A 22,021-nucleotide genomic window follows, 5' to 3' on the forward strand; every position below is an offset into this window, starting at 1 on the left:
CTTCCCCCACCCCGAGCGCTACGACCCCTCCCGTTGGCTCGGCAAGGACGACACCAGCTTCAAGGCCTTGGCCTTCGGCTTCGGCGCCCGCCAGTGCATCGGCCGCCGCCTGGCCGAGGCCGAGATGATGCTCTTCCTCCTGCACGTGAGTGGGGACCCCCCAGTGCACCCCCCTCCGGCGGCCGGGGTGCCCGGCACCCCCCGTGGTCGCGTCGGCTTGATGCAATGTCTTGGCTTGACCCAACGACATCTTGGCACGACCCAACATTTTGGCTTGACCCAATGACATCTTGGCTTGACCCAATGTCTTGGCTTGACCCAACGTCTTGGCTTGACCCAGTGATGTCTTGGCTTGACCCAATGCCTTGGCTTGACCAATGTCTTGGCATGACCTAATGACATCTTGGCTTGACCCAGCACCTTGGCTCGACTCAACGTCTTGGCTTGACCCAACGACGTCTTGGCTTGACCCAATGTCTTGACTTGACCCAACGTCTTGGCTTGACCCAAGACGTTATCTGCTGGAGGGTAGGAGGGCTCTGCAGAGGGGTCTGGACAGGCTGGATCGATGGGCAGAGGCCAACTGTATGAGGTTTAATAAGGCCAAGTGCCGGGTCCTGCACTTGGGTCACAACAACCCCCTGCAACGCTACAGGCTTGGGGAGGAGTGGCTGGAGAGCTGCCCGGCAGAAAGGGACCTGGGGGTGCTGGTTGACAGTCGGCTGAACATGAGCCGGCAGTGTGCCCAGGTGGCCAAGAAGGCCAACAGCGTCCTGGCCTGTACCAGCACTAGTGTGGCCAGCAGGAATAGGGAAGTGATTGTGCCCCTGTACTCGGCACTGGTGAGGCTGCACCTTGAATCCTGTGTTCAGTTTTGGGCCCCTCACTACAAGAAGGATGTTGAGGTGCTGGAGCGTGTCCAGAGAAGGGCAACGAAGCTGGTGAGGGGTCTGGAGCACAAGTCTTATGAGGAGCGGCTGAGGGAACTGGGGGTGTTCAGTCTGGAGAAGAGGAGGCTGAGGGGAGACCTTATCGCTCTCTACAACTCCCAGAAAGGGGGTTGTGGCGACGAGGGTGTTGGTCTCTTCTCCCAAGTAACTAGTGATAAGACAAGAGGAAATGGCCTCAAGTTGCGCCAGGGGAGGTTTAGATTGGATATTAGGAAAAATTTCTTCACTGAGAGGGTGGTCAGGCATTGGAACAGGCTGCCCAGGGAGGTGGTGGAGTCGCCATCTCTGGAAGTGTTCAAAAAACGTGTGGATGTGGCGCTTCAGCACATGGTTTAGGGGACATGGTGGCGCTGGATTAATGGTGGGACTTGATGATCTTAAAGGTCCTTTCCAACCTTAGTGATTCTGTGATTCTGTGATTCTGTGACCCAATGTCTTGACTTGACCCCATGATGTCTTGTCTTGACGCAATGATGTCTTGGCTTCACCCAATGACATCTTGGCTTGACCCAATGTCTTGTCTTGACCAAAGTCTTGTCTTGACCCAACGTCTTGGCTTGACCCAACGTCTTGGCTTGACCCAATGCCGTCTTGGTTTGACCCTTGGTTCTCACCAGGTCTTGCGCAACTTCACCATCGAGGCGGTGTCCACCGAGGACATCCGCACCGTCTTCCGCTTCATCCTCATGCCCGAGAAGTCGCCCCTGCTCACCTTCCGGGCCATCGACTGAGCAGGGGCGGCCCCGGGGGGGCCTCAACCTGCAGGAACGGGGCAGTGGGGCAGGACCCCACGGTCCCCGCGGTCCGCAGGGCGTGGTGGAAGATGGCGAGCGAGTCACATGCAAATGAGCTGCCCCAGGGGCTGATGGGAGCGGAGCAGGCAGGGGACCCCAGACCCCCAATAAAGTTTTCTTGCAGGCACAGAACTGGCCTCATCTGGGGGGCGGCAGGGGGGACACGGGACCCCCAACAGCCACGGGATGGGATCGGGGCCTGAACCCCCCCCGGGGTGCCTCCAAGATCGGGGGGGCAGTGCAGGGACGCCCCAAAAAGAGCCTTTATTGAAAGTGCCGGGTGGTGCCCAACCCCGGCACAGCCCCCCAACCCTGGCACAGCCCCCCAACCCCGGCACAGCCCCCCAACCCCGGCACAGCCCCCCAGCCCATGGCACAGCCCCCCAGCACGGGCACAGCCCCCCAACCCTGGCACAGCCCCCCAACCCCGGCACAGCCCCCCAACCCCGGCACAGCCCCCAGCCCATGGCACAGCCCCCCAACCCTGGCACAGCCCCCCAACCCCGGCACAGCCCCCCAGCACGGGCACAGCCCCCCAACCCCGGCACAGCCCCCCAACCCCGGCACAGCCCCCCAGCATGGGCACAGCCCCCCAACCCCGGCACAGCCCCCCAGCGTGGGCACAGCCCCCCAGAGCCCACCCAGCCCCCCAGCCCGGGGGTCCCGACTCACCCGGCAGCACCTGCCGCGGTCCCGGTGGTCCTGGGGGGCTTCGTGGGGGCCCAGGGGGTGGGGGGCGCCCCACGGTGCTGCGTCAGCCGGGGGAGGCTGGGAATGGGGGGCAGGGGGGACTGGGGGCGGGGGGCAGCCTGGTGCCCCGGGCCGAGGCTGCGCGGGAGGGGGGTGTAGAGAGAACCCAGGCCCCCCCCGCCCCCCGGGCCCCCCCGGGCCCCCCTCGTCGGGGGCAGCCGGGGCCGGACGCGCCGGCGCAGCTCGGGGCAGAGACCCCCCGCCCGCAGCACCCGCCGCCGCCAGGGCAGGGGCCGCGGGCACCGGGCGGCACCGGCGGCGCGGGGCGCCACGGCATCGCGGGCACGGCGTAGCACGGCACGGCCCTGGGCCGTGTGGCACGGCACGGCACGGCGCGGTTGGCACGGCACGGCACGGTTGGCATGGCATGGCACGGCACGGCACAGCACGGTTGGCACGGCACGGCACGGTTGGCATGGCATGGCACGGCACGGCACGGCACTGCACGGCATGGTTGGCACGGCATGGCACAGCATGGTTGGCACGGCACAGTTGGCACGGCACGGCACGGCATGGTTGGCACGGCATGGCACAGCATGGTTGGCACGGCACGGTTGGCACGGCACGGCGCGGCACAGCATGGTTGGCACGGCACGGTTGGCACGGCACGGCACGGCACGGCATGGTTGGCACGGCACGGTTGGCACGGCACGGCACGGTTGGCATGGCATGGCACGGCACGGCACAGCACGGTTGGCACGGCACGGCACGGTTGGCATGGCATGGCACGGCACGGCACGGCACTGCACGGCATGGTTGGCACGGCATGGCACAGCATGGTTGGCACGGCACAGTTGGCACGGCACGGCACGGCATGGTTGGCACGGCATGGCACAGCATGGTTGGCACGGCACGGTTGGCACGGCACGGCACGGCACGGCACGGCATGGTTGGCACGGCACGGTTGGCACGGCACGGCACGGCACGGCACGGCATGGTTGGCACGGCACGGTTGGCACGGCACAGCACGGCACGGCACAGCACGGTTGGCACGGCAGAGTTGGCACGGCACGGCACGGCACAGCATGGTTGGCACGGCACGGCACGGGGTCATGGCCCCCCCTTCCCGCGACCCCCCGGCTCCCCCGCCACCCGCGCTCCCCCGTCCGGCTCCGCCCGCCGGCCGCCACTGCTCCGCTCGGCACCGCCCCGCCCTCCCATTGGCCAGCCCCGCCCCGCCCCGCCTCGCCATTGGCTCACCCCTCCCCACGCCGCTTTACCATTGGCTTCCTCCGCCGCTCATCACGGCGCAGGCAGGCGGGGGGGTGGGTCCCGGTGTCGCCGCGGAGGCCGCTGGGAGTTGGAGTCCCGCCGCTTGCCCACCTTCCCATTGGCCGTGCGGGGCGCGGCGGAGGGGGCGGGGCGGTTGCCAGGGTTACATAGGCCGTGGCGGGCGGGGGGCCCGCTACGGTGGCCGGGAGGCGGCGGCGCTGCCAGGGCCGGGCCCAGCATGGGCGACCGCGGCGCGGCGGCGGGGGGGGGGGCCCGGCGGCGGCGGGGGGCGGCGGCGGGGGCCCGCCAGACCCCCGGGCAGGGCGACAGCGGCGGCGACCCCGGCCACGACCCCGGCGGAGATTTCAGGTAGCGGCCCCGCTCCGGGCCCCGCCGCCACCGCGGCACCGACCTTCGTCCCCGTCCCCGGTGCCGCCGTGTCCCGGTCCCGGGTGCCCGGGGGCGACGGCCCGGCCCGGCCCGGCCCCGCCGCCGCCGCTTCCTCTTGCGACGCGGCGGGGCCCTCCCCGCCCCCCCCCCTCCGTGTCCCTGCCCCCACAGCGGCGACCCCCTGCCCCGGGGGGTCCCGTCCCCTGGGGACCGCGATCCGCGTGTCCTAAGGCCCCCCGGAGACCCCGCGGGGAGCGAGGGGCTGTGGGGCTCGTGGGTGAGCCCGCTGCCTGCCCTGCTGCCGCCTGCCCTGCCCGCTGCCTGCCCCGCTGCCCACTCTGCCCTGCCTGCTGCTGCCTGCCCTGCCTGCCCTGCCTGCCCTGCCTGCCTGCTGCCTGCCCTGCCTGCGCTGACCCAGGGGCGCACCCCCCGGCCCCGTACCCCCCTCCCCGGGGCGCGGCGGGGGCAGGATCCGTCCCTGACCCCTCCGTACCCCTAATCTTATCTGGGGCGGGGGCTGCAGCGCCGCGGGACTCTGGACCCGGCCCCGGGAGCTGCCTGCCCTGCCCGCCCTGCCTGCAGCTCTGGGCTGTGCCCGGCCCTGGCACTGCTTTGAAGCTGACGGGACACCCCTGTCCCCTCCCGGGGGGGTAAATCGTGTCCCCAAGCACTGGGGGAGCCCCCCCCTCCATGCTGCCCTCCTCCTGCCTGCCCGCTGCCTGCCCGCTGCCTGCCTGCAGCCGCCCCAACCCGCTGCAAAATCTGTCTTTCCCATCCGTGTCCCCCAGGAGCGTGTCCCGGCGTCGCTCGGCCGCTGCCGGGGTCCCTGGGGGGGGGCTCCGGCTGTGTCCCGGCCCCCCCCGCCCCACTGAGCGGCGGCCATGTCGTCTGCGTCCCCACAGGTGTCACAAGGTGCAGGAGTCTCTGCTGAGCTCGGGCAGCGGCTACAGCAACTACCGGGGCGTCCTCAACTGGTGTGTGGTCATGCTGGTGAGTCGGGGGGCCCTGCGCCGGGAGGGGACCCCCCTCCTCCTCCGGCAGCGCAGCCCCGAGCGCGGCACTGCCGCCAGAACCGGCGCGGCGGCGGCTGATCCCCCGGTGCGGCTTTAATGCGATCAGCGGGCGAAAGCCAGCGGAAGGGATTTGGGCCGATTGGCTCGTGCCGACGGCACCCGGCCGCGCACCGGCTCCACGCCGCGCCGCTCGCCCGGGTTGGCGGCGCCGGGGCAGGCGCGAAGCCCCCGGGGCAGCCGTACGCGGGCCGGCGCGTGACTCACCGCCCCGCGTGCCGCAACCCTTGCACAGACTCGCGGCACCGGTGACGCAAGAGCGTCCCTGAGCCGTCCCCAAGCCCGGGACGGCCCCGGGGAGGGGGTCCCCGGGGAGGGGGGGGGCCTCACCCGGCGCCTCTTTCCTCTTCCAGGTCTTGAGCAACGCGCGGCTCTTCCTGGAAAACCTCATCAAGTGAGTGGGGGGTCCCCAGGGCTGGGGGCACGCACCCACCCCCACAGCCCCGCGCTGCCCGCAGCGGCCCCAGCACCCCGGCGTGGGGCTGGGGCTGCCGTCGATCCCCAGGGGATTTGGGGAGGGGCCGTCCCCGTGGGGACCCCCTGCCCCACCCTGGGGGCTGCGGGTGTCTGGGGGGGCCCGGGCGGCTTCGGCAGCGGCTGCTCAGGCCCCCGCTCGGCGCAGGTACGGGATCCTGGTGGACCCCATCCAGGTGGTCTCCCTCTTCCTCAAAGACCCCTACAGCTGGCCCTCCCTCTGCCTGGTCATCGGTGAGCGCCCCGGCCCCCCGCCGGCCGGCAAAGCCCCCCACCCCGCTGCGGCCATGCTCCCGGCAGCCCTAACGCCGCCTTCCTCCTCCTCTTCTTCCTCCCTCTGCAGTGGCCAACGTCTTCGTGGTGGTGGCCCTGGCCCTGGAGAGACGGCTGGCAGCGGTGAGCGCCCGGGGGGGCCGGGTGCCCCCCTCCCTGCGCCGGGGGGCGTCCCGCGTCCCCCCGCTCCATCCCGGGCCTCCCTCCTCCCGCAGGGCTCCCTCTCGGAGGGCGTGGGGGCCGCCCTGCACGCCCTCAACCTCCTGGCCGTGCTCTGCTTCCCCGCCGGCGTCGCGCTCACCGTCGCCTCCATCACCCCAGGTGAGGGGCGGGGCGGGGGGCCGGGCTCACCCCGGCGCCGTCCGGGATCGGGCCCCGCACCCCCCTCCTCTCACCGCCCCTCCCTCTGCCCGCAGTGGGCTCCGTCTTCGCCCTGGCCATCTACACCATCGTCTTCCTCAAGCTCTTCTCCTTCAGGGACGTCAACAAGTGGTGCCGGGAGAGGCGGGAGGCGAAAACGGCCCCCCCGGACCCCGGGGACGGCTCGGCCGCGGGTACGGCACGGGGCGGGGGGTGCGGGGGGCTCAGCCCGCCCCGGGGGGCTCACGGCTCCTCCCTTCCCCTCTCCCAGCTGCGGGGGCCAAGAAAGCCAACGGGGACGTGGGGAAGAGCGGGGTCACCTACCCGGGCAACCTCACCTACAGAAGTAAGTGCTGGCCCACTCGGGGGGTCCCCGGGCCCCCGCGGGGGTCCCCGGCTCTGCGGCCGCCCGCCCCCACGCGCCCCCCGCTCCCCGCAGATCTTTACTACTTTCTCTTCGCGCCCACCCTGTGCTACGAGCTGAACTTCCCGCGCTCCCCCCGCGTCCGCAAGCGCTTCCTCCTCCGGCGCCTCTTCGAGATGGTGAGGGGGGGTCCGGGGGGTCCGGGGGGGCGGGTCTGGGGTGTCCCGCTGGGGTTGGGGTCCTGCGGGGGGTGGTTGAGTTTGGGTTCGAGGCTGGCAGGACTCTCGTGGCTGGAGTCCTGCCCTCACAGCAGAGGCAGCGTTGGGGCGGGGGGGGGGGTGTCCCGAGGTGGGGAGGGGTCCCCGAGGTGGGCGGGATGATGGGGGGTGTCCCTGGGATGAGAGGGTGGGGGTCCCCGAGATGGGCAGGTTGATGAGGGGTGTCCCCTGAGGTGAGGAGGATGATGGGGGGTCCCTGAGGGGGGAGGGGGTGGGGGGGGAGGCGAGGGCCCCCGGGGTGGGGCGGGGGTCCCGGGGGCTGTGGGGTGCCCCCGCTGAGGGCTCCGTCGCTGTCTTCCAGCTCTTCTACCCAGCTGCTGGTGGGGCTGATCCAGCAGGTACCGGGGGTGGTTGGGGGGCTTCACTCCGGGCCCCCTTCCTGGGGTGCCGTGGGCACCCTCCTCCCCTCTCCCGGCCCACACCGGGGGGCTCTGCCCCATGGGGCCGGCCCCCCCCTCCGCCCCCCCGCCGGGGCCGGCTCCAGCCGCGTTTTCCCTCCCAGTGGATGGTGCCCACGATCCAGAACTCCATGAAGCCGTTTCGGGTGAGTGACGGGGGCGCCGGGGGGGAGGGGGGGCAGAGCCCGACCCCTGCCTGGCCCCAGAGCCAGCTCCAGCCGAGCGGCCCTCCCTCCTGCCTGCGCGGGCAGCGAGCCCCTGCCTGCCCTCAGCCCTGCCTGCCCTCAGCCCTGCCTGCCCTCAGCCCTGCCTGCCCTCAGCCCTGCCTGTGCGGGCAGCGAGCCCCTGCCTGCCCTCAGCCCTGCCTGCCCTCAGCCCTGCCTGCCCTCAGCCCTGCCTGCCCTCAGCCCTGCCTGTGCGGGCAGCGAGCCCCTGCCTGCCCTCAGCCCTGCCTGCCCTCAGCCCTGCCTGCCCTCAGCCCTGCCTGCCCTCAGCCCTGCCTGCCCTCAGCCCTGCCTGCCCTCAGCCCTGCCTGTGCGGGCAGCGAGCCCCTGCCTGCCCTCAGCCCTGCCTGCCCTCAGCCCTGCCTGCCCTCAGCCCTGCCTGCCCTCAGCCCTGCCTGTGCGGGCAGCGAGCCCCTGCCTGCCCTCAGCCCTGCCTGCCCTCAGCCCTGCCTGCCCTCAGCCCTGCCTGCCCTCAGCCCTGCCTGCCCTCGGCCCTGCCTGCGTGGGCAGCGAGCCCCTGCCTGCCGTCGGCCCTGCCCGTGCGGGCAGTGAGCCCCTGCCTGCCCTCAGCCCTGCCTGCGTGGGCAGCGAGCCCCTGCCTGCGTCAGCCCTGCCTGCTGTCGGCCCTGCCTGTGCGGGCAGCGAGCCCCTGCCGCCCCTCGGCCCTGCCTGCGTGGGCAGCAAGCCCCTGCCTGCATCAGCCCTGCCTGCTCTCGGCCCTGCCTGCGCGGGCAGCGAGCCCCTGCCGCCCCTCGGCCCTGCCTGCCCTCTTGCCGGGCTGGCAGGGCCGGGGTCTGCGGGCCAGGGGTGACGGCGGCCGCCGCTTCGCAGGACATGGACTATTCCCGGATCATCGAGCGGCTCCTGAAGCTGGCCGTGAGTGCCCCCGCCCCCGCCCCTGCCCGGGGGGCCGCCAGCCCCCCCTGACGCCCCCCGCCCGCCCCCAGGTCCCCAACCACCTCATCTGGCTCATCTTCTTCTACTGGTTCTTCCACTCCTGCCTGAACGTGGTGGCCGAAGTGATGCAGTTCGGGGACCGGGAGTTTTACCGGGACTGGTGGTGAGTGGGGGGGGGCGGCGCGGTCCCCCGGCCCCCTCCCAGCCCCCCGGCAGGGGCGCTGGGCCCTGCCCGCGTGGGGGGCGCGTGGGGGGCGGCGGGGCCGCGGCAGCTGCCCCGGGGACACGTCTCGCTGCCCAGGAACTCGGAGTCGGTGACCTATTTCTGGCAGAACTGGAACATCCCCGTGCACAAGTGGTGTCTCAGGTACGGGGGGGTGCCGGGGGGGGCTGTCCCGCGTCCCCCCACCCCGCTTGGGGGGGGCGGCCGCGCTAACGGGGCGCCGCGCTAACGGGACGCCGCTCCTTAGGCACTTCTACAAGCCCATGCTGAAGCGGGGGGCCAGCAAGTGGGTGGCCCAGGCGGCCGTTTTCCTGGCGTCTGCCTTCTTCCACGAGGTCAGTGCTGGGGGGGGGGGCTGCCCCGCGCCACCCCCCGCCCCGAGCCCCGGGGGCGCCCGCCCCGGGGCCGCGCCGTGGGGCGCGGGGCTGGAGCTGGCGCCGTGTCCCCGCAGTACTTGGTGAGCGTCCCCCTGAAGATGTTCCGGCTCTGGGCGTTCATGGGGATGGCGGCTCAGGTGAGCGCAGCCCCGGCTCGGCGCCGCCGGGCTCCCCGCGGCGGCCCCCCGTGCGCCGCCGCGGCGGGCGGGGGGCTGACGCCGCCCCATCCCTTCCAGATCCCGCTGGCCTGGTTCGTCTCCAGGTTCCTCAGGGGTAACTACGGGAACGCGGCCGTCTGGATGTCGCTGATCATCGGGCAGCCCATCGCCGTCCTCATGTACGTGCACGACTACTACGTCCTCAACTACGAAGGCAACCAGTGAGGCCGGCGCCCCACGGCGCGGCCGGCGCGCGGGGGCCTGGGCCTGCGCCGCTGCCCCCTCGCACGCCGGGGCAGGGCCGGCGGGCGTCCCCCTCCTCCCGCGTTGAGTGTCGGATCCATGCAATAGCCGCCGGGGCGGGGGGACGCGACCCCCGGCTGCCCCACCGGCCCCCCAGCTCCAAGCGGCCGCCGGCGCCTCCTCCGTGTTAAGGCACTTTAAGGGACCGGCGCCGGCCCGGGCCCGTCCCCTCGCACTCCCGGGGGTCTCGCCCCGGCCCCGCCGCTGCCGGCGGCCCCGGGGGGCCCTGGCGCTCGCCGTGGCCGCGCCGGCCCTCGGCTCCGTCCCTGGGCCGCTGCCAGTGCAGGCAGCTGCCTGCAGCCCTGCCCTCTCCTTGGCGGAGGGCGGCCAGGCCCCGCTGCCGCCGCCGGCCTCGCTCTGGTCTCGCTCGGCCACTTTTTAACCCTTCCGCATCGAATTTGTCAAAGAAAAGTGATTAAAGTGTCTTTTTTTTCCACGCCGGCTCCAGCCTTGTTCCTCCCCTTAGCGCAGGCACGGACCCTGCTGTCCCCCTCCTGGGGGGGTTGTCCCCCCCCGCCCGGGGAGAGCTGGAGGGGCCAGTTTGGGGTGGGGGGAGAGGCTGGGGGAGCACCAGCTCCAGCAGGTCCGTGTCTCTCCTGTGCCGAGGGCTCCAGAGCTGGACGCGGCACTGCAGGGGGGTCTCCCCGGAGCGGGGCAGAGGGGCAGAACCCCCTCCCTCGCCCCGCTGGCCACGCGGCTTTGGGGGCAGCCCAGGGCACGGGTGGCTTCTGGGCTGCGAGCGCACGTTGCTGGCTCATGTCCAGCTTTTCACCCACCAGGACCCCCCAGTCCTTCTCCATGGGGCTGCCCTCCATCCCTTCATCCCCAGCCTGTGCTGGTTGCCCCGACCCCGGTGCAGGACCCTGCCCTTGGCCTTGTGGCCCCTCATGAGGCTGAAGGCCCCCAAGGGCAAGAGGCAAGTGGGCTGCTGTGCCCACGAGCCGCTGGCCACACTCGTGCTGAAGCGGCACCGGCGCTGTACCACGCGCGGCGGCCCCCCCCCACCCCCAGCCAAGAAGCAGCCGCTGCTCCGGCCATCCTGTTAGGTACATAGAAAATAAATTTTATTATTCAGTTTAGATTTCTACACTGCAGCTGCATCACTAACCATCATCCTCCCGAGAAGAGCGCGGCTAACTCCGTACCCCGACACAACACCGCGCAGCTTGGTCCGGCGCCAGAGCGTGCGATACTGTTACTGCACAGAGAGGAAAAAAAAAACCAAAAAGGAACCTACATTTTTGCTCTTTTCCTTTTTCCATACTTGAGAGAAATGAAAATAAAATTCCAGAGGGCCCCCCCACCCCGTGGCTGCCGGTGGGCGGGCAGGCGGCCGGAGCCGGCGGCTCTCCAGAGGGGCAGGCGGGCGGGCGGAAGGCAGACGCGGCACCGGCCTCGGCGCCGCGGCGAGGCCGAGAGGCGAGTTCAGGGCTGCGTGCCGGCCGCGGCGGGGACCGGCGAGCCCAAAGCGTTGGGAGAGGCGATGACGGGCGACGCAGCCAGGCCGCCGATGGGCTGGGATGTGGACAGCGAGGCGATACCTGCGGCGGGGAGAGCGAGCGGCTCGTCGGGGGAGCTCGGCGCCGGCACCGCTCAGCCCCGGGCGGGGCGAGGGGGTCCCCGAGCCCCCGGCACCCACCTGCCAACATACTGGAGGAGCTGACAGGCGTGTTACCGGCCGAGAGCCCGGCCGAGGTGCCGCTCCTTGCCGGGTCTTTCGCGATGGGATCTGTGGGGCAGAGGGGAAGGCACAAAGGCGTCGGCGAGGGCTCTCCCCGCGCCGAGGGGAGCGCTGGTGCCCCCCCGCCCCCCCGCGGGCGCTGCCCCATCCAGAAGGGCCCGGAGAGCCGCGGGGGCGGCGCTGGGCAGGGACCGGTGCCAGCAGCAGCGAGGAGGAGCTGGGTCCCGGGCAGAGGGAGGGGACGGCGGCCGCCGCGAGGAGCCGGGGCAGGCGGCGGCGCGGGCGGACGTACAGAAGTAGGGGTGCTCCATGGCGTCGCGGGCCGTCAGTCGCGTCTGGTGGTCGTAGCGCAGCAGCTTGTCCAGGAAGTCGAGCGCCTCGGTGCTCACCAGGTGCTGGTTCTCGCTGTGCACGAAGCGCTCCCACCGCTTCCGCGAGTGTCTGCGAGGAGGAGGAGGAGGAGGAGGAGAGCGGCATCAGCATCGTGCCCTGCCGCCGGCACCTCGAGCTCCCGGCCCAGGCACGGGACGCCATGGCTGGCACAGCCAGCGCCGGGCCAGCTGCCAGCTTTGGGAAGAGCGAGGCCAGGCCGTGGGGCCGCAGGATTTGGGGCAGGGAGGTCACCGCCACCCGCCTGGCTCCGCGCCGGCCGCGCACCCACCTGCCCAGGATGTCGTTGAAGCGGGGATCGAGCTCGATGTTGTACTTGTCGATGTAGTCGTACAGGTCCTCCGTCCCCAGCACCTTCGCGATGCGCACCAGCTGGCAGGAGGGCGGGAAAGCGGCGACGCTGAGGGCGACGGCGGAGACGGGGGGTTCCCGCCGGCCCAGCCGCGGCCCCCGGGCCCCCCCCCCCAGCCTCCCCCGGCGAGGACGCGGCTCCGCGGAGCTTCGTGGCTGGGGAGGGACGCGCTGCCGCCCCGCGCCCAGGGCGGAAGGCGAAGGCGAGGGCCGGCGGCCCCTCCCCGGGGCGGCTGGGAGCCGTGCGGAGGCGTGCCGCGGCGTGCCGCGCGCCGGCTCTTGGCAGGGAAGGGCGAGCAGGTGCCTGGAGCGCCCCGGGGCCGGCATTCCCGAGCCGGGAGCCGAGCCAGGCGCCCCATTTCCCCTCCTCGCCCCGAGGGCGGCTGCAGCGGGGAGCGCGGATGCCACAAACACGGGTCCCTGCAGGCCCCTCCCCGGGCCGCGGTGGGCTCGGGGCCCCGCGGGCACGGCCCGCGTTCGCTGGCTGAGCTTCCCGGGAGGATACAACTGGAAAACACGCCTCCGCTCGCGCCAGCCAGCTCCGAGCCGCATCCCCCGGACCCCCCGGTGGCGGCAGCGCCGTTGGGAGTAGCCGAAACGCAGCGTGCGGCTCCCGCAGCCCCCGAGCTGCGCCTCGGCTCCGGCAGCGCGCGGGTCAGGCAGACGGCTCCCGTCTCCCAGTACAACCAGGGCTTCGCTCCCCCGCCCCCAGGTTTAGCTGCCAGCCCCCCACCCCGCTCCTCCCTGGGCCCGAAAGCAGAGGGGTGGGCGAAGCAGGGAGCACCGAGACCCCGGCGTGGCGCGGGGACGGGGAGACGGGGCAGCGCGCGGCGGCGGCGGAAGCCGCCACGCTGGTCCGGCGCCGCCGGCTTGCTTCGCGGCGCGCTCCCGGGCTCGCCCAGCTCCCCGGGGGGGCGGCGGGAGGCCGGGGGGAGCGGGCAGGGCGCGGTGCCGGCGCTCACTTGGTCGTAGTTGTCGTGGCCGTGGAAGAAGGGCTCTTTCCGGAAGATCATGCTGGCCAGCATGCAGCCCAAGCTCCACATGTCCAGGCTGTAGTCGTACATCTGGAAAAGCCGGAGAGCGCGAGCGGGCGGGAGGTGAGCGCGGCTGCGGGAGCCAGCAGGGCCGCCCCGCCCCTGCCCGCGTGCAGCCGCGGGACGCCGGCCTGCGCCCGCACGCCCGGGCTCCGCCGTCGGCGCGAGGGGCCGGGCCGCGCCGGGACGTACCTGGTAATCTACCAGGAGCTCCGGTCCCTTGAAGTACCGCGAGGCCACCCGCACGTTGTACTCCTGCCCGGGGTGGTAGAACTCCGCCAGCCCCCAGTCGATCAGGCGCAGCTGGAGAAGGGGAGAGGGCGCGGTGGGCGCGGGGACCCCCGCAGACCCCAGGCCCCCGGCTGGCGCTCGCCTCTCCCGCGGCCCTTGGCGCGTTTGCAGCCGCTGGCGTCCCCCCTCTCGTCCGCCCCCGGCCGCTCCTCTTCGCCACGCGGCGCTCCATGGCGGCAGCGCCGTGCCACGGCGGTCACCGCATCGCGGCCGAGGCGGCGGGAGCACCTCGGGGGCGACGCCGCGGCCGACCCGCAACACCCTCCCTCCTCATGGCGCCGCCGAGGCTCCGCCGGCAGCCGGCACCGGCTCGGGCGCCCGCGACGCCCGTCCCGCGCCTGCCCCCGACCCGGGCTTCGCGCCTGCCCCTCGGGAATTTCACCCCGGTTTTCAGATCGTCTCTCGAACCCCGCCAGGCGCGCCCCGAATGCCGCGGGACCGGCAGCCCTCCCCAGCTTCGCGCGTGAAAACCCACGGGCGGTGGCCGCGCTCTGGGCCATCGGCCGAGTGGTGAATAGCGAGCGACACCAGGCCTGGGATGGAAGCCATGCCGCGTCGCCCCGCGCTCCGACAGCAAACCACCGCGGATCACGCTCCGTTTCGGGCCGCCCGGCAGCCTTACGCCGCCTGTACATAAAACGCGTCGAAGCCACGTCTCCCTGGTGGCTTATGCCAGAAGTCGCACCAAAACGGGAGATACGCGACGTCGACCGTGCACAAAGAGCCGCCCTGATGGTCTGAGCACCACGCGGGGAGGAGAGGCCGGCTCGGCTCCGGCGCCGGCGAGCACGGTGCTTACAGCAAACCGCGGCCGCCGCGACGTGGGGCGGTCCCAGGCTGCGGCGGTGGGATTTCAAAGGGCGCGGTGCCCAAAGAGCGTGGCGGGGGGGTGCGGCCCCCCTCCGCTCCGCTAACGGCGGCGTTCACCGGCCGCGCGAGGCTTTGCCCGTGCCGCGGGGGGAGGCCCGGCCTCCCGCTGCCCGAGCGGGCGCCTTTTGAAGTCCTCTTTGCTCGGGGTCCCAGCTGGCCAGCCGCGACCGCGGCGCTGGAAGAAATCTCAAGCTCCATTTACAAGCCCGCGCGACCCACAGCCAGGTGGCGAATGAAGGGAGTTTTACGGCACAGGTGCGGGTTTTACGTCACCTGCGTCTCCTCACACCCAGCTGCGAACGCAGCCCCCTCCCGCGCCGGCGCCTGGGGCCCGGAGCTAACCAAGGGCCAACCGGCGCTTAAAGGCAACGCTCTCCTGCCGGAACACGGGCTGGGGAGCGCTGGTGCTGCTGGAGACGCGAACCGTGCCGGGGAAGTGTCGCCACCGAAACCGCAAACCACCCGCCGCAGCCAATCGGCGGAGCCGGGGCCGGCAGGGCCCCACCGTACCTTTCTGTGCTCGTGGTCGATCATGACGTTGTGCGGCTTGACGTCGCGATGCATGACCCCCATACTGTGACAGTAGTCCAGCGCCTGCGGAGAGAACGGGCGCCGTCAGAAGGACGGACCAGAGGCTGCGGTGGGGCCGAGCCAGCCGCTGCGGGCAGCGCCGCCGCGGGCAGCGCCGCCGCGGGCCCCCGCTTCAGCGACGCCTGCCCTGGGGACCTCCGGACCTCGGCCCCGTTCCAGACCCCGCGCAGCCGCCGCCAGCGCGCGCCCTCCCCATCTCGCCTCTCCTGGGAGGGGACCGCTAAAATCCCGGGGAGCGGCCCGCCGCGCCGCAGACCCATGCGCCGGGCTCTGCCCCTTGACGCCCAGCCCGAAGCCAAGAGCTGGGGCACGACCGAGAGACGGCAAGGGGGCAAACCCCATCTCCCTCTCCAGCCCTGAGCCAGCCCCACCGGAGGAGGCATCGCACTGGAGGAGACCTTGTTCAAGGGCCGCAGCCTCCCTGCGGCGCCGGCTCCCACCGGCGCCCTGCAGACAGGGCACCGCGGTCCATCCTGGCCGGTCTCGGCCGGCGGGGCCGGCCGGGACGGGCGAGGGGGCTCCGGGAGAGCGTGTCGGCACGTTCGGCGCCCCGGCTGAGCGCCTGAGCAGGCTCCAGCACGGCCCCGGCCCCAGTGGCAGCTTGTAACCGAAGCCCCTTCCGACAGCAGGTCCCGGCGGCGGCAGAAGCCTCGCAGGAGGATGCCGGGGAGATAAATAAGACGGCTTCTGCTTCTCAAGGACGTGGCGGCCTTGCGCCCCGAGCCGCTCGCTAGCACGCTCCGCAGCCACCTGCCGCCGAGCCTCCCCTCGCGCGGTGGCCCAGGGAGCCATCCCACGTGGACGGCCGGGCAACGGTCCAGCGGGGCTCAGTAGCCAAACCAACTCCACTCTCTACCTCTCGCTCCTACACGCAGGCGCCCCGGGGGAGATCTGGTCTCTGCCCGAGCGAGGAGTTTTCTTAGGGACCGCGGGCGCCCCGGCCGTCCCCGGGAGCTTACCTTTAGGATTTCATACATGTAGAACCGTATGTCAAAATCCGACAGCGTCTGGTACAATTGCTGGAGAACGAAGACAAGAGGCGGGTGAGGAAACGCAGCACCTTCACCCACCGCGCACGCGCCCTCCCTGCTTCCAGCCCGGAGGGGACCCGGCAGCGCCGAGGCCCCGCTGGGAACCTGGGAGGATTCAGCTTCCCGTCCCGAGGACAGAGGATGAGAGCGCACGCCTCACCGCCCCCCCAAACCCGCAGAGCGCTCCCCCCAGACAGCCCGGAGACAAGCCCTGGGGACAAGAACCGGGGGGAAAAAGGGTCCCTGGGGACTTGCAGCGCGTTAGTTACGCTGAAAACGGAAGGAGCAGCCAGAGGCAAAGCGGCTGCTGGTTCGCTAACTCCTACAGCCCGTCCCGATAATCCGCCTTGCCCCCCTCCGCTCAGCCCCTCCGGGGGCGCGAGCGAGGCTCAACTAATCCGACGTTTCAGCCGGCAAAGCGGCCGGCACCAGGTTGCCAACGCAAGCCCGCGATGGCCAACCACTGCCGGGGCGGCGCGGCCGAGCCCGGAGCCTGAGGGACAACCCCGGCCGTGAGCAGTGCCCCCGGCTCTTCCCGTAACTGTGCCTTGGGGCAACGAGCCGCGGCCCCCCAGCCGCCGGCCCCCGCGAGGCAGCGGTGCCAGCCGCACCGGTGACGCCGCGTGCCTCTGCAGCAGAGGGCCCTTCCCTCCCCGGCACGCGGCGGCGTGGGAGCAGGTCGGGAGCCGCTCTGGTAGCCGGGGTGTGACGCCTGCTCCGCAGCAGAGCCTGGGAGGGCTCTCCCGGACAGTCCGTCGTCCGGCTCCGGAGGCGTCTGCGGCGGCGGCAGTCGCTCACCTTGAAGTCTGTGTTGTTGACGTGCTCGAAGACCAGGGCAGGCGTCCGAGACTGCGGGACGGCGACGCCGGGTCAAGGGACCAAAAGGAAAGAGAGAAGTTTAGTCTTCCTGTCCAGGGCCCTCCGGCACCTGCCGGCAGCTCCTGCCCGTGCCACCGCGGGTCCTGCCTGCGCCGCGACACACAGGGCTGCACGCGCCGCTCGCGGGAGCCCTGCCCAGCACCCCGCATGTTGAGCTGCATCTTCCCGGCACCACGTGCTTCCTCGCTGGTCTCCTGGCCACCACGGGCCGCCGGACCTGCGGGCAGGACTCCCCCGTGTGCAGGCAGACCCCCGCCTCCGGCTGCACGGCCCCTCCCGGCTACGCCCAGGAGTCGGGGTCAGCCCTTTCGGCCAGGGACCACCCCGAGCGCTTGCCCAGAGGCCGTCATCTCAGCAACGCCGCCCGCCCGCCGCTCCCCAAAACAGCCGCCCACCCCGGCGCGAGCGCCCGCGCCCTGCGACGCGGTCCGCCACCTCAGCCGTCGCCAGCCAGCGCCGCAGACCCCGTCCGGAAAAGGAGCGGCGGCGCGAGAGCCGGTCCCCAGGGATGTCCCTGCCAACAGCTGCCTTTCGCGGCCCGTCGGAGGATTAAACCCGGCTCCAATCCGCCCTGCTGATCAGCGAGCGCGGCGCTTTAACCAGCACGGCAGGCGGCACGCAGTCACAGGCCTCGGAGAAATTTAGCCGTGCGACACAAACACCGCGGCTTTTACGGGTCTGCCCACGTAAAACTCGCCCCCCCCGCACTGCTGCCAAAAGCGGGTTTCCCGAGTCCTGCCCCCCTGCCCGGCTCGGGCCGGGATCACACCGGCCGCACCGGAAACCGGCAGCTCCGTGGGGATAAGGGAAGCAAAAGCCGCCCCCGGGCGAGAGCCGGGAGAGCGGCCGGTGCTGCGAAGGGAGCACCATCCGGTCTTTGGGAGGAGCGAAGGGTCTCGGCACGGCGCGGAGCACGGAGGCACGAAGGCGGAGGAAAGCCTCCCTCGGCCTGATCGGTTTGAGGCCGGCGCAGCCCTCGTCCGCCTGCCGCTGCCGGATCAGCCAGGAACACCCCCTGCCCTTCCTACCCCTCGTCTCCTCCCTCGGCAGTGCCGGAGCGGGGAGCCGGCGGCAGAGACCTCCCCGGGCTGATTTCGGCTGCCGCACGGCTGCCAAGCGGGCCACGGGCCAGTCCCGGAGCAGAGAGACTCTCAACCCGCGGGGGGGAAGGACCGCGAAGGGCTCCCTCGCCCCCCGCCGCCGCGGCGGTCGGGGCTGCCCCTCCCCGCCCTTACCACAGGGTCTTTCACTATGTCGAGCAGGCTGATGATATTGGGGCCTCCTCGGAGATTCTCCAGGATCTTAATCTCCCGCTTGATCTTCTTCTTTTTCACAGGCTGATAAAACAGAAAGCGAGAGCCGGTTACCAGCAGACAGACCTCTCCGGCCGCCCCGGCGCGACGGGCTGCGCGCCCGGCGGGGGAACGGCCAAGGAGCGTGCGCTTCCTCGGCCGCGCAAAAGGATCCGCGACGAGCGGGCGCGTTCGCCCTCCGGGCCCGCGCAGCCCGCGTCCGAGCCCCGGCGGCGCGGGCTCTGCCTCCTGAGGTCAGCGGCTCTCCCCCGACGGCGTCCCCAGCGTCGCCCGGCCCCGCGCCAGCCCTGTGGAAGAACGGAGGGAACGCAATCCCACGCCCGGATCCCCCCGGAGAACGGCATCCGGCGAGCTTCCTGCGTTTGGAGACCGTCAGGAAACGACCCGAGCGCCTCTCCTGGCCCTCGCTCGCGCCTCGGCCTCGGCTTTCCTCAACGCGTGTCTCTGCCGCGCTCCTTCCTGCGCCGCCGTGCCCGTGCCTTGCGACTGCCGCGCCCCACGGGCCGCACTTACAGGCGCTCGGCGCCACCGCAGCGAGGAGCCTGCCGCCGCGAGCTGACGGGCCTGAACGCGGCCCGTGAGCCTAACGAGGGAGGGGAGAAGCGGGACTGCCCGGCCAGCAGCGCCCTGTCCGCTCCGGGGACCCCTCCGCGCCCTGCCCGAGCTCCGGCACACGCGGCTGTACCCGTGCCCCTGCCCAGGGCCGGAGCCGGTTCCAACTCGCAGACGTCACGTGCCGCAACGAGCTTCCGTTGCAAGACGCCGGGCTGCTCGTCCCGGGAAAGGTCCCTGGGCTCCCGTTTCCCCGCCGGGGCAGGGAGCGGCGCTCCTCGACTCCGGCACGGGGGTTTTACGGACTCACATCACAGCGAAGCCAAGCGCTGGTGCGGAACTGTCACCCGAAACAGGCCCAGTAACGCCTATTCCCTACGGCACCCGCGGGTGCGCGGCGCCACCGCGACGCGGCCGCCGGTCGGGAGGAGATCGCCGGCCACCGCCACCTCGCGGGGGCGGCGGGTGGCAGAGCGGGAGGGCGAAGGGGACGCAGGCAGAACGCCCGTACGAGGCCGGGCACGGGGCCTTCCTTCCGCCTGCGCCGCACGGACGCGGTCCCCCGCCTCGCCGCTCCCAGCTCCGGTTTGCTGGGGAAGGAGAGGAGCCCTGGGGCCCGGCGTTTTCCCCAGCTGAGGCGAGACCAGCCGACTACCGGCACAGCGCTTCCGGCGCAGAGCGCAGGAGGCGGCGAGGGAGGGGAAGACGCAGAAGCGCCGGCAGAGGAACAAAACGGTGCGCGGACGCGCCCACCTTGAGGATTTTCACCACCACCTTCTCGTTGTTGGTGATGTTGATGGCTTCGAAGACTTCGCTGTATTTGCCGCGGCCGAGCTTCCGCACGAGCTGATAGTCGTCTTGGTTGCTGTTGGAGACACAGAGAAAGAAGAGGCGGTGAGGAGGCGGCGCCCGGCTCAAAACGCAGCGCTGCTCGCTTCGAACGACGCTCGTCCCAGGGGAAGGCCAGGATCGGGGGGTCAGCCTGCGGCAAACGGAGAGCTAGCGGCGCACCACGGCGCCCGGCGCCGGAGGGAAGCGGCTACCGCCGCAGAGGAGCACGCGAACCCGCCGGCGAACGACCGGAGAGCACCGCCGCGGCGCGCGCGGCAGAGCGCCGGCTCGGCCGTTTCCACGTGGAGCTGGACACCGAGACCTCGCGGGCGTTACGGGGAGCCGGGGGACGGCCACCCCCCCCCACACTGCCTCCGGCCCGCACGCGCCGCAGCCCCGCGGGCAAACCCTTCCAGCACGCCGCAGTCGCCCCTGCCACCCGCCACGGCCGGCGCTCTCCCTGCCGGCTCTGCCGCGGGTCGTGCGGGGACGACGCCTTTCCACCTCTCCCCCTCCTCAGCCCCGAGGCGGCGGCGCCGGGGCCGCGCCGACGAGCTCCGCTGCGGCTCCGGCGCCCGCCAGCCGTTAGCGAAACGCCGGCCGTAAAAATTCCCCTCGGGCCCCTCCTTTGCAGGGAGGCGCGAAGGACCTCGCGCGCCCAAGGATTTGCGAAAAATAAATATTCCCGCACGGGAAGAGAAGAAAACAACCCTCACCCGTAAAACCGCCGCGTATTTAAACCCGCTGAGTCCACCCAAACCCCCCCAGGGGGCTGGAGGAAGCCGCAGAATTATTTCTGCGATGCCAAGGAGGGGAGGCACGCGGCCGCGGGGGCTCGGTGAGGGCGAGAGTTGAGGAAGGGAAGGGAATTCCAGGCTGGAAAGCTTCACTTCACCAACGGCCAACTACCAGAGACGACGCAGGAGGCGGCTGGTCGGCCGGCCGCGCCGGCCCGCTTCGCTCCCGAGCGCCCAGCCGGCGCGGACACGGGGAGCGTGGTGGAGCACGCGCGGCGGACGGGGAGGATGAAGCCGTCCTCCCGCGGAAGCGGGCGGGAAGGCTCGGGGTCAGCGTCAGGGGCCAGGCGAACCGCCGGGGTGGTTTGGGTGAAAAAACCCCCGCGCCAGGATGCTGGCGGGAGGGTCGGAGTCACCGTCCCGGGGAGACCGAGGGCACGCAGGGCTCCGCGCGGGGGATTTGGAAGGGGATAAAAAGCAGCTTTGCGTTTCTAGGTCACCGGTACTAGTGACCGGCGCGCCGCAGCGCACCGGGGTCGGGGCGGAGAGAAGGGAGAGCGCCGGGGAGGGCTCCTAATCCGGCCCCGGCAGTTGCCAACCGCCGTGCAGAACGGCCGCCTCGGTGCCCGGGCACCGGCTGGCGCTGCGGCCTCAGCGAAAAGACTTATTTTTATAGGTTTTACCGCAACTCCCGAGCGACGAGCGGCCTCTCTGCCCGGCGGGCAGCACGCCTCGGGCCCGGGAGGACGCGCTCGAGCAGGGCAGCGTTTCGCGCTGCCGGGCGCCGCGTTAATACCCGAGGGGTCACAGCCCCACGCGTCGCCAAGCCGGCTGTCGCGCAAAGCGAGCAGCTGGGCGTCTTCGTTTCGAGTTCTCAGAGACTCAGGTCCTCAGGGGAACCCCGAAAACCGAAAAAAAAAAGTCACGAGACTTTCGCCCGCGCCCTTTCAAACCCCTCTTCGCGCCAGGACCGTTTCCCGAGCTTCCCACCGCCGCTCCCACCGGCGCCCTGGGGACGGCCGCGCGGAGGCCGCCGCCTTTTGCCGTAGCCGTCCTTGCCAGCAACGGAAACCGACCCCTCGCCGCGCTCCTCAGGTAAAGGCACTTACTTCCGCGCTGAGCCAGGCGCCCAGCTCTGCTTCAGACGCTCACAAAGCTGCCGCGTCAGGCCCCCGCCGCCCGCCCCAGGCAGCGCAAGACCCCTGGGTGGGCGCCGGACGGCGCCGTCGGAAAGCGGAACGCCGGCCCCCGCTCCGCTGGGTGCCAGCCTCACGCCGCGGCTGGAGCGGAGGCTCCGCGACCCGCCCTCCCGCCTTCGGAAGGGCGGCGGTCCCCGCGCGAGCGCCGCGGAGAGCGGCGGCGGTCCCCGCGCGCGAGCGCCGCGGAGAGCGGCGGCGGCGCTCGCGCACGGGCCCTGGCGTAGGTCCCCCTGCTATCTCCCAGGCGTACCCCCATTCCACGACGTGCGACTCGTAGTCCCAGTACTCGCGGGGTCTCTGAGTGTTCACGTCCGCATAGACCCTGGCCCGACTCGGCACTGGCCCCGACATGCTTCCACGGCCAGCGGCGCCGTGCCTCAACCGCCCTAAAAACACAAACACACGTGAGTTGGGGTGAGACCGGGCACACCTGGGAGGACCCGGGCACGAGGGGCCGCGCGGCGAGGCTGCCCGGCGGACCCCAGCGCAGCGCGGCGGGCGGCCGCAGAAAGCCGGGGCGGGCGCGAGGCGGCTCGCCGGCGCGCCTCGGCTCCGCGGGGAACGGCCGGCAGGGCGGAGGGAACCCGCGCCCGAGCCGCCGGCCCGGCGGCAGGGCTCTGCCGGGAAGCAGGCCCCGGGGCCCGCGGGGCCGACCGTGGGGCTCTCTCTCCTCCTTCGCGCCCCTCCCCAGCCCGGCCCTCTCCCCCCGCGACCGCTCTGCCCGCCCAGCGGCCGCAGCGGCTGAGGGCGGAATCCGCTCTCCGGCTCCGGAGAGC

General features: G+C 71.9%; 2 protein-coding genes across 2 annotated transcripts; one reads left to right on the plus strand and one right to left on the minus strand.

Moving 5' to 3' along the window:
- Nucleotides 1–4,786: 4,786 nt before the first annotated feature.
- Nucleotides 4,787–9,417, plus strand: DGAT1 (diacylglycerol O-acyltransferase 1; the record flags this gene model as incomplete). The annotated part of the gene is given in 17 exon segments (XM_082015044.1): nt 4,787–5,086; nt 5,520–5,560; nt 5,789–5,874; nt 5,984–6,036; nt 6,129–6,234; nt 6,330–6,467; nt 6,545–6,619; nt 6,713–6,816; nt 7,217–7,224; nt 7,226–7,253; nt 7,418–7,459; nt 8,369–8,413; nt 8,485–8,597; nt 8,736–8,801; nt 8,905–8,992; nt 9,109–9,171; nt 9,271–9,417. Coding segments are annotated over 17 exon segments (1,503 nt in total).
- A 1,126-nt stretch (nt 9,418–10,543) lies between these two features.
- On the minus strand, nt 10,544–21,596 carry LOC309402910 (casein kinase II subunit alpha-like; the record flags this gene model as incomplete). The annotated part of the gene is made up of 12 exons (XM_081996878.1): nt 10,544–11,036; nt 11,135–11,224; nt 11,469–11,617; nt 11,838–11,938; nt 12,880–12,981; nt 13,144–13,254; nt 14,623–14,706; nt 15,663–15,722; nt 16,533–16,583; nt 17,849–17,950; nt 19,232–19,343; nt 21,496–21,596. The coding sequence occupies 12 exons, from the start codon at nt 21,594–21,596 to the stop codon at nt 10,921–10,923; spliced, it is 1,179 nt and encodes a 392-aa protein (XP_081853004.1). The 3' UTR covers nt 10,544–10,920.
- Nucleotides 21,597–22,021: the final 425 nt, after the last annotated feature.

This window comes from Phaethon aethereus (assembly GCF_964289735.1).
Source record: "Phaethon aethereus genome assembly, chromosome: 2".
Taxonomy (NCBI): Eukaryota; Metazoa; Chordata; class Aves; order Phaethontiformes; family Phaethontidae; genus Phaethon; species Phaethon aethereus.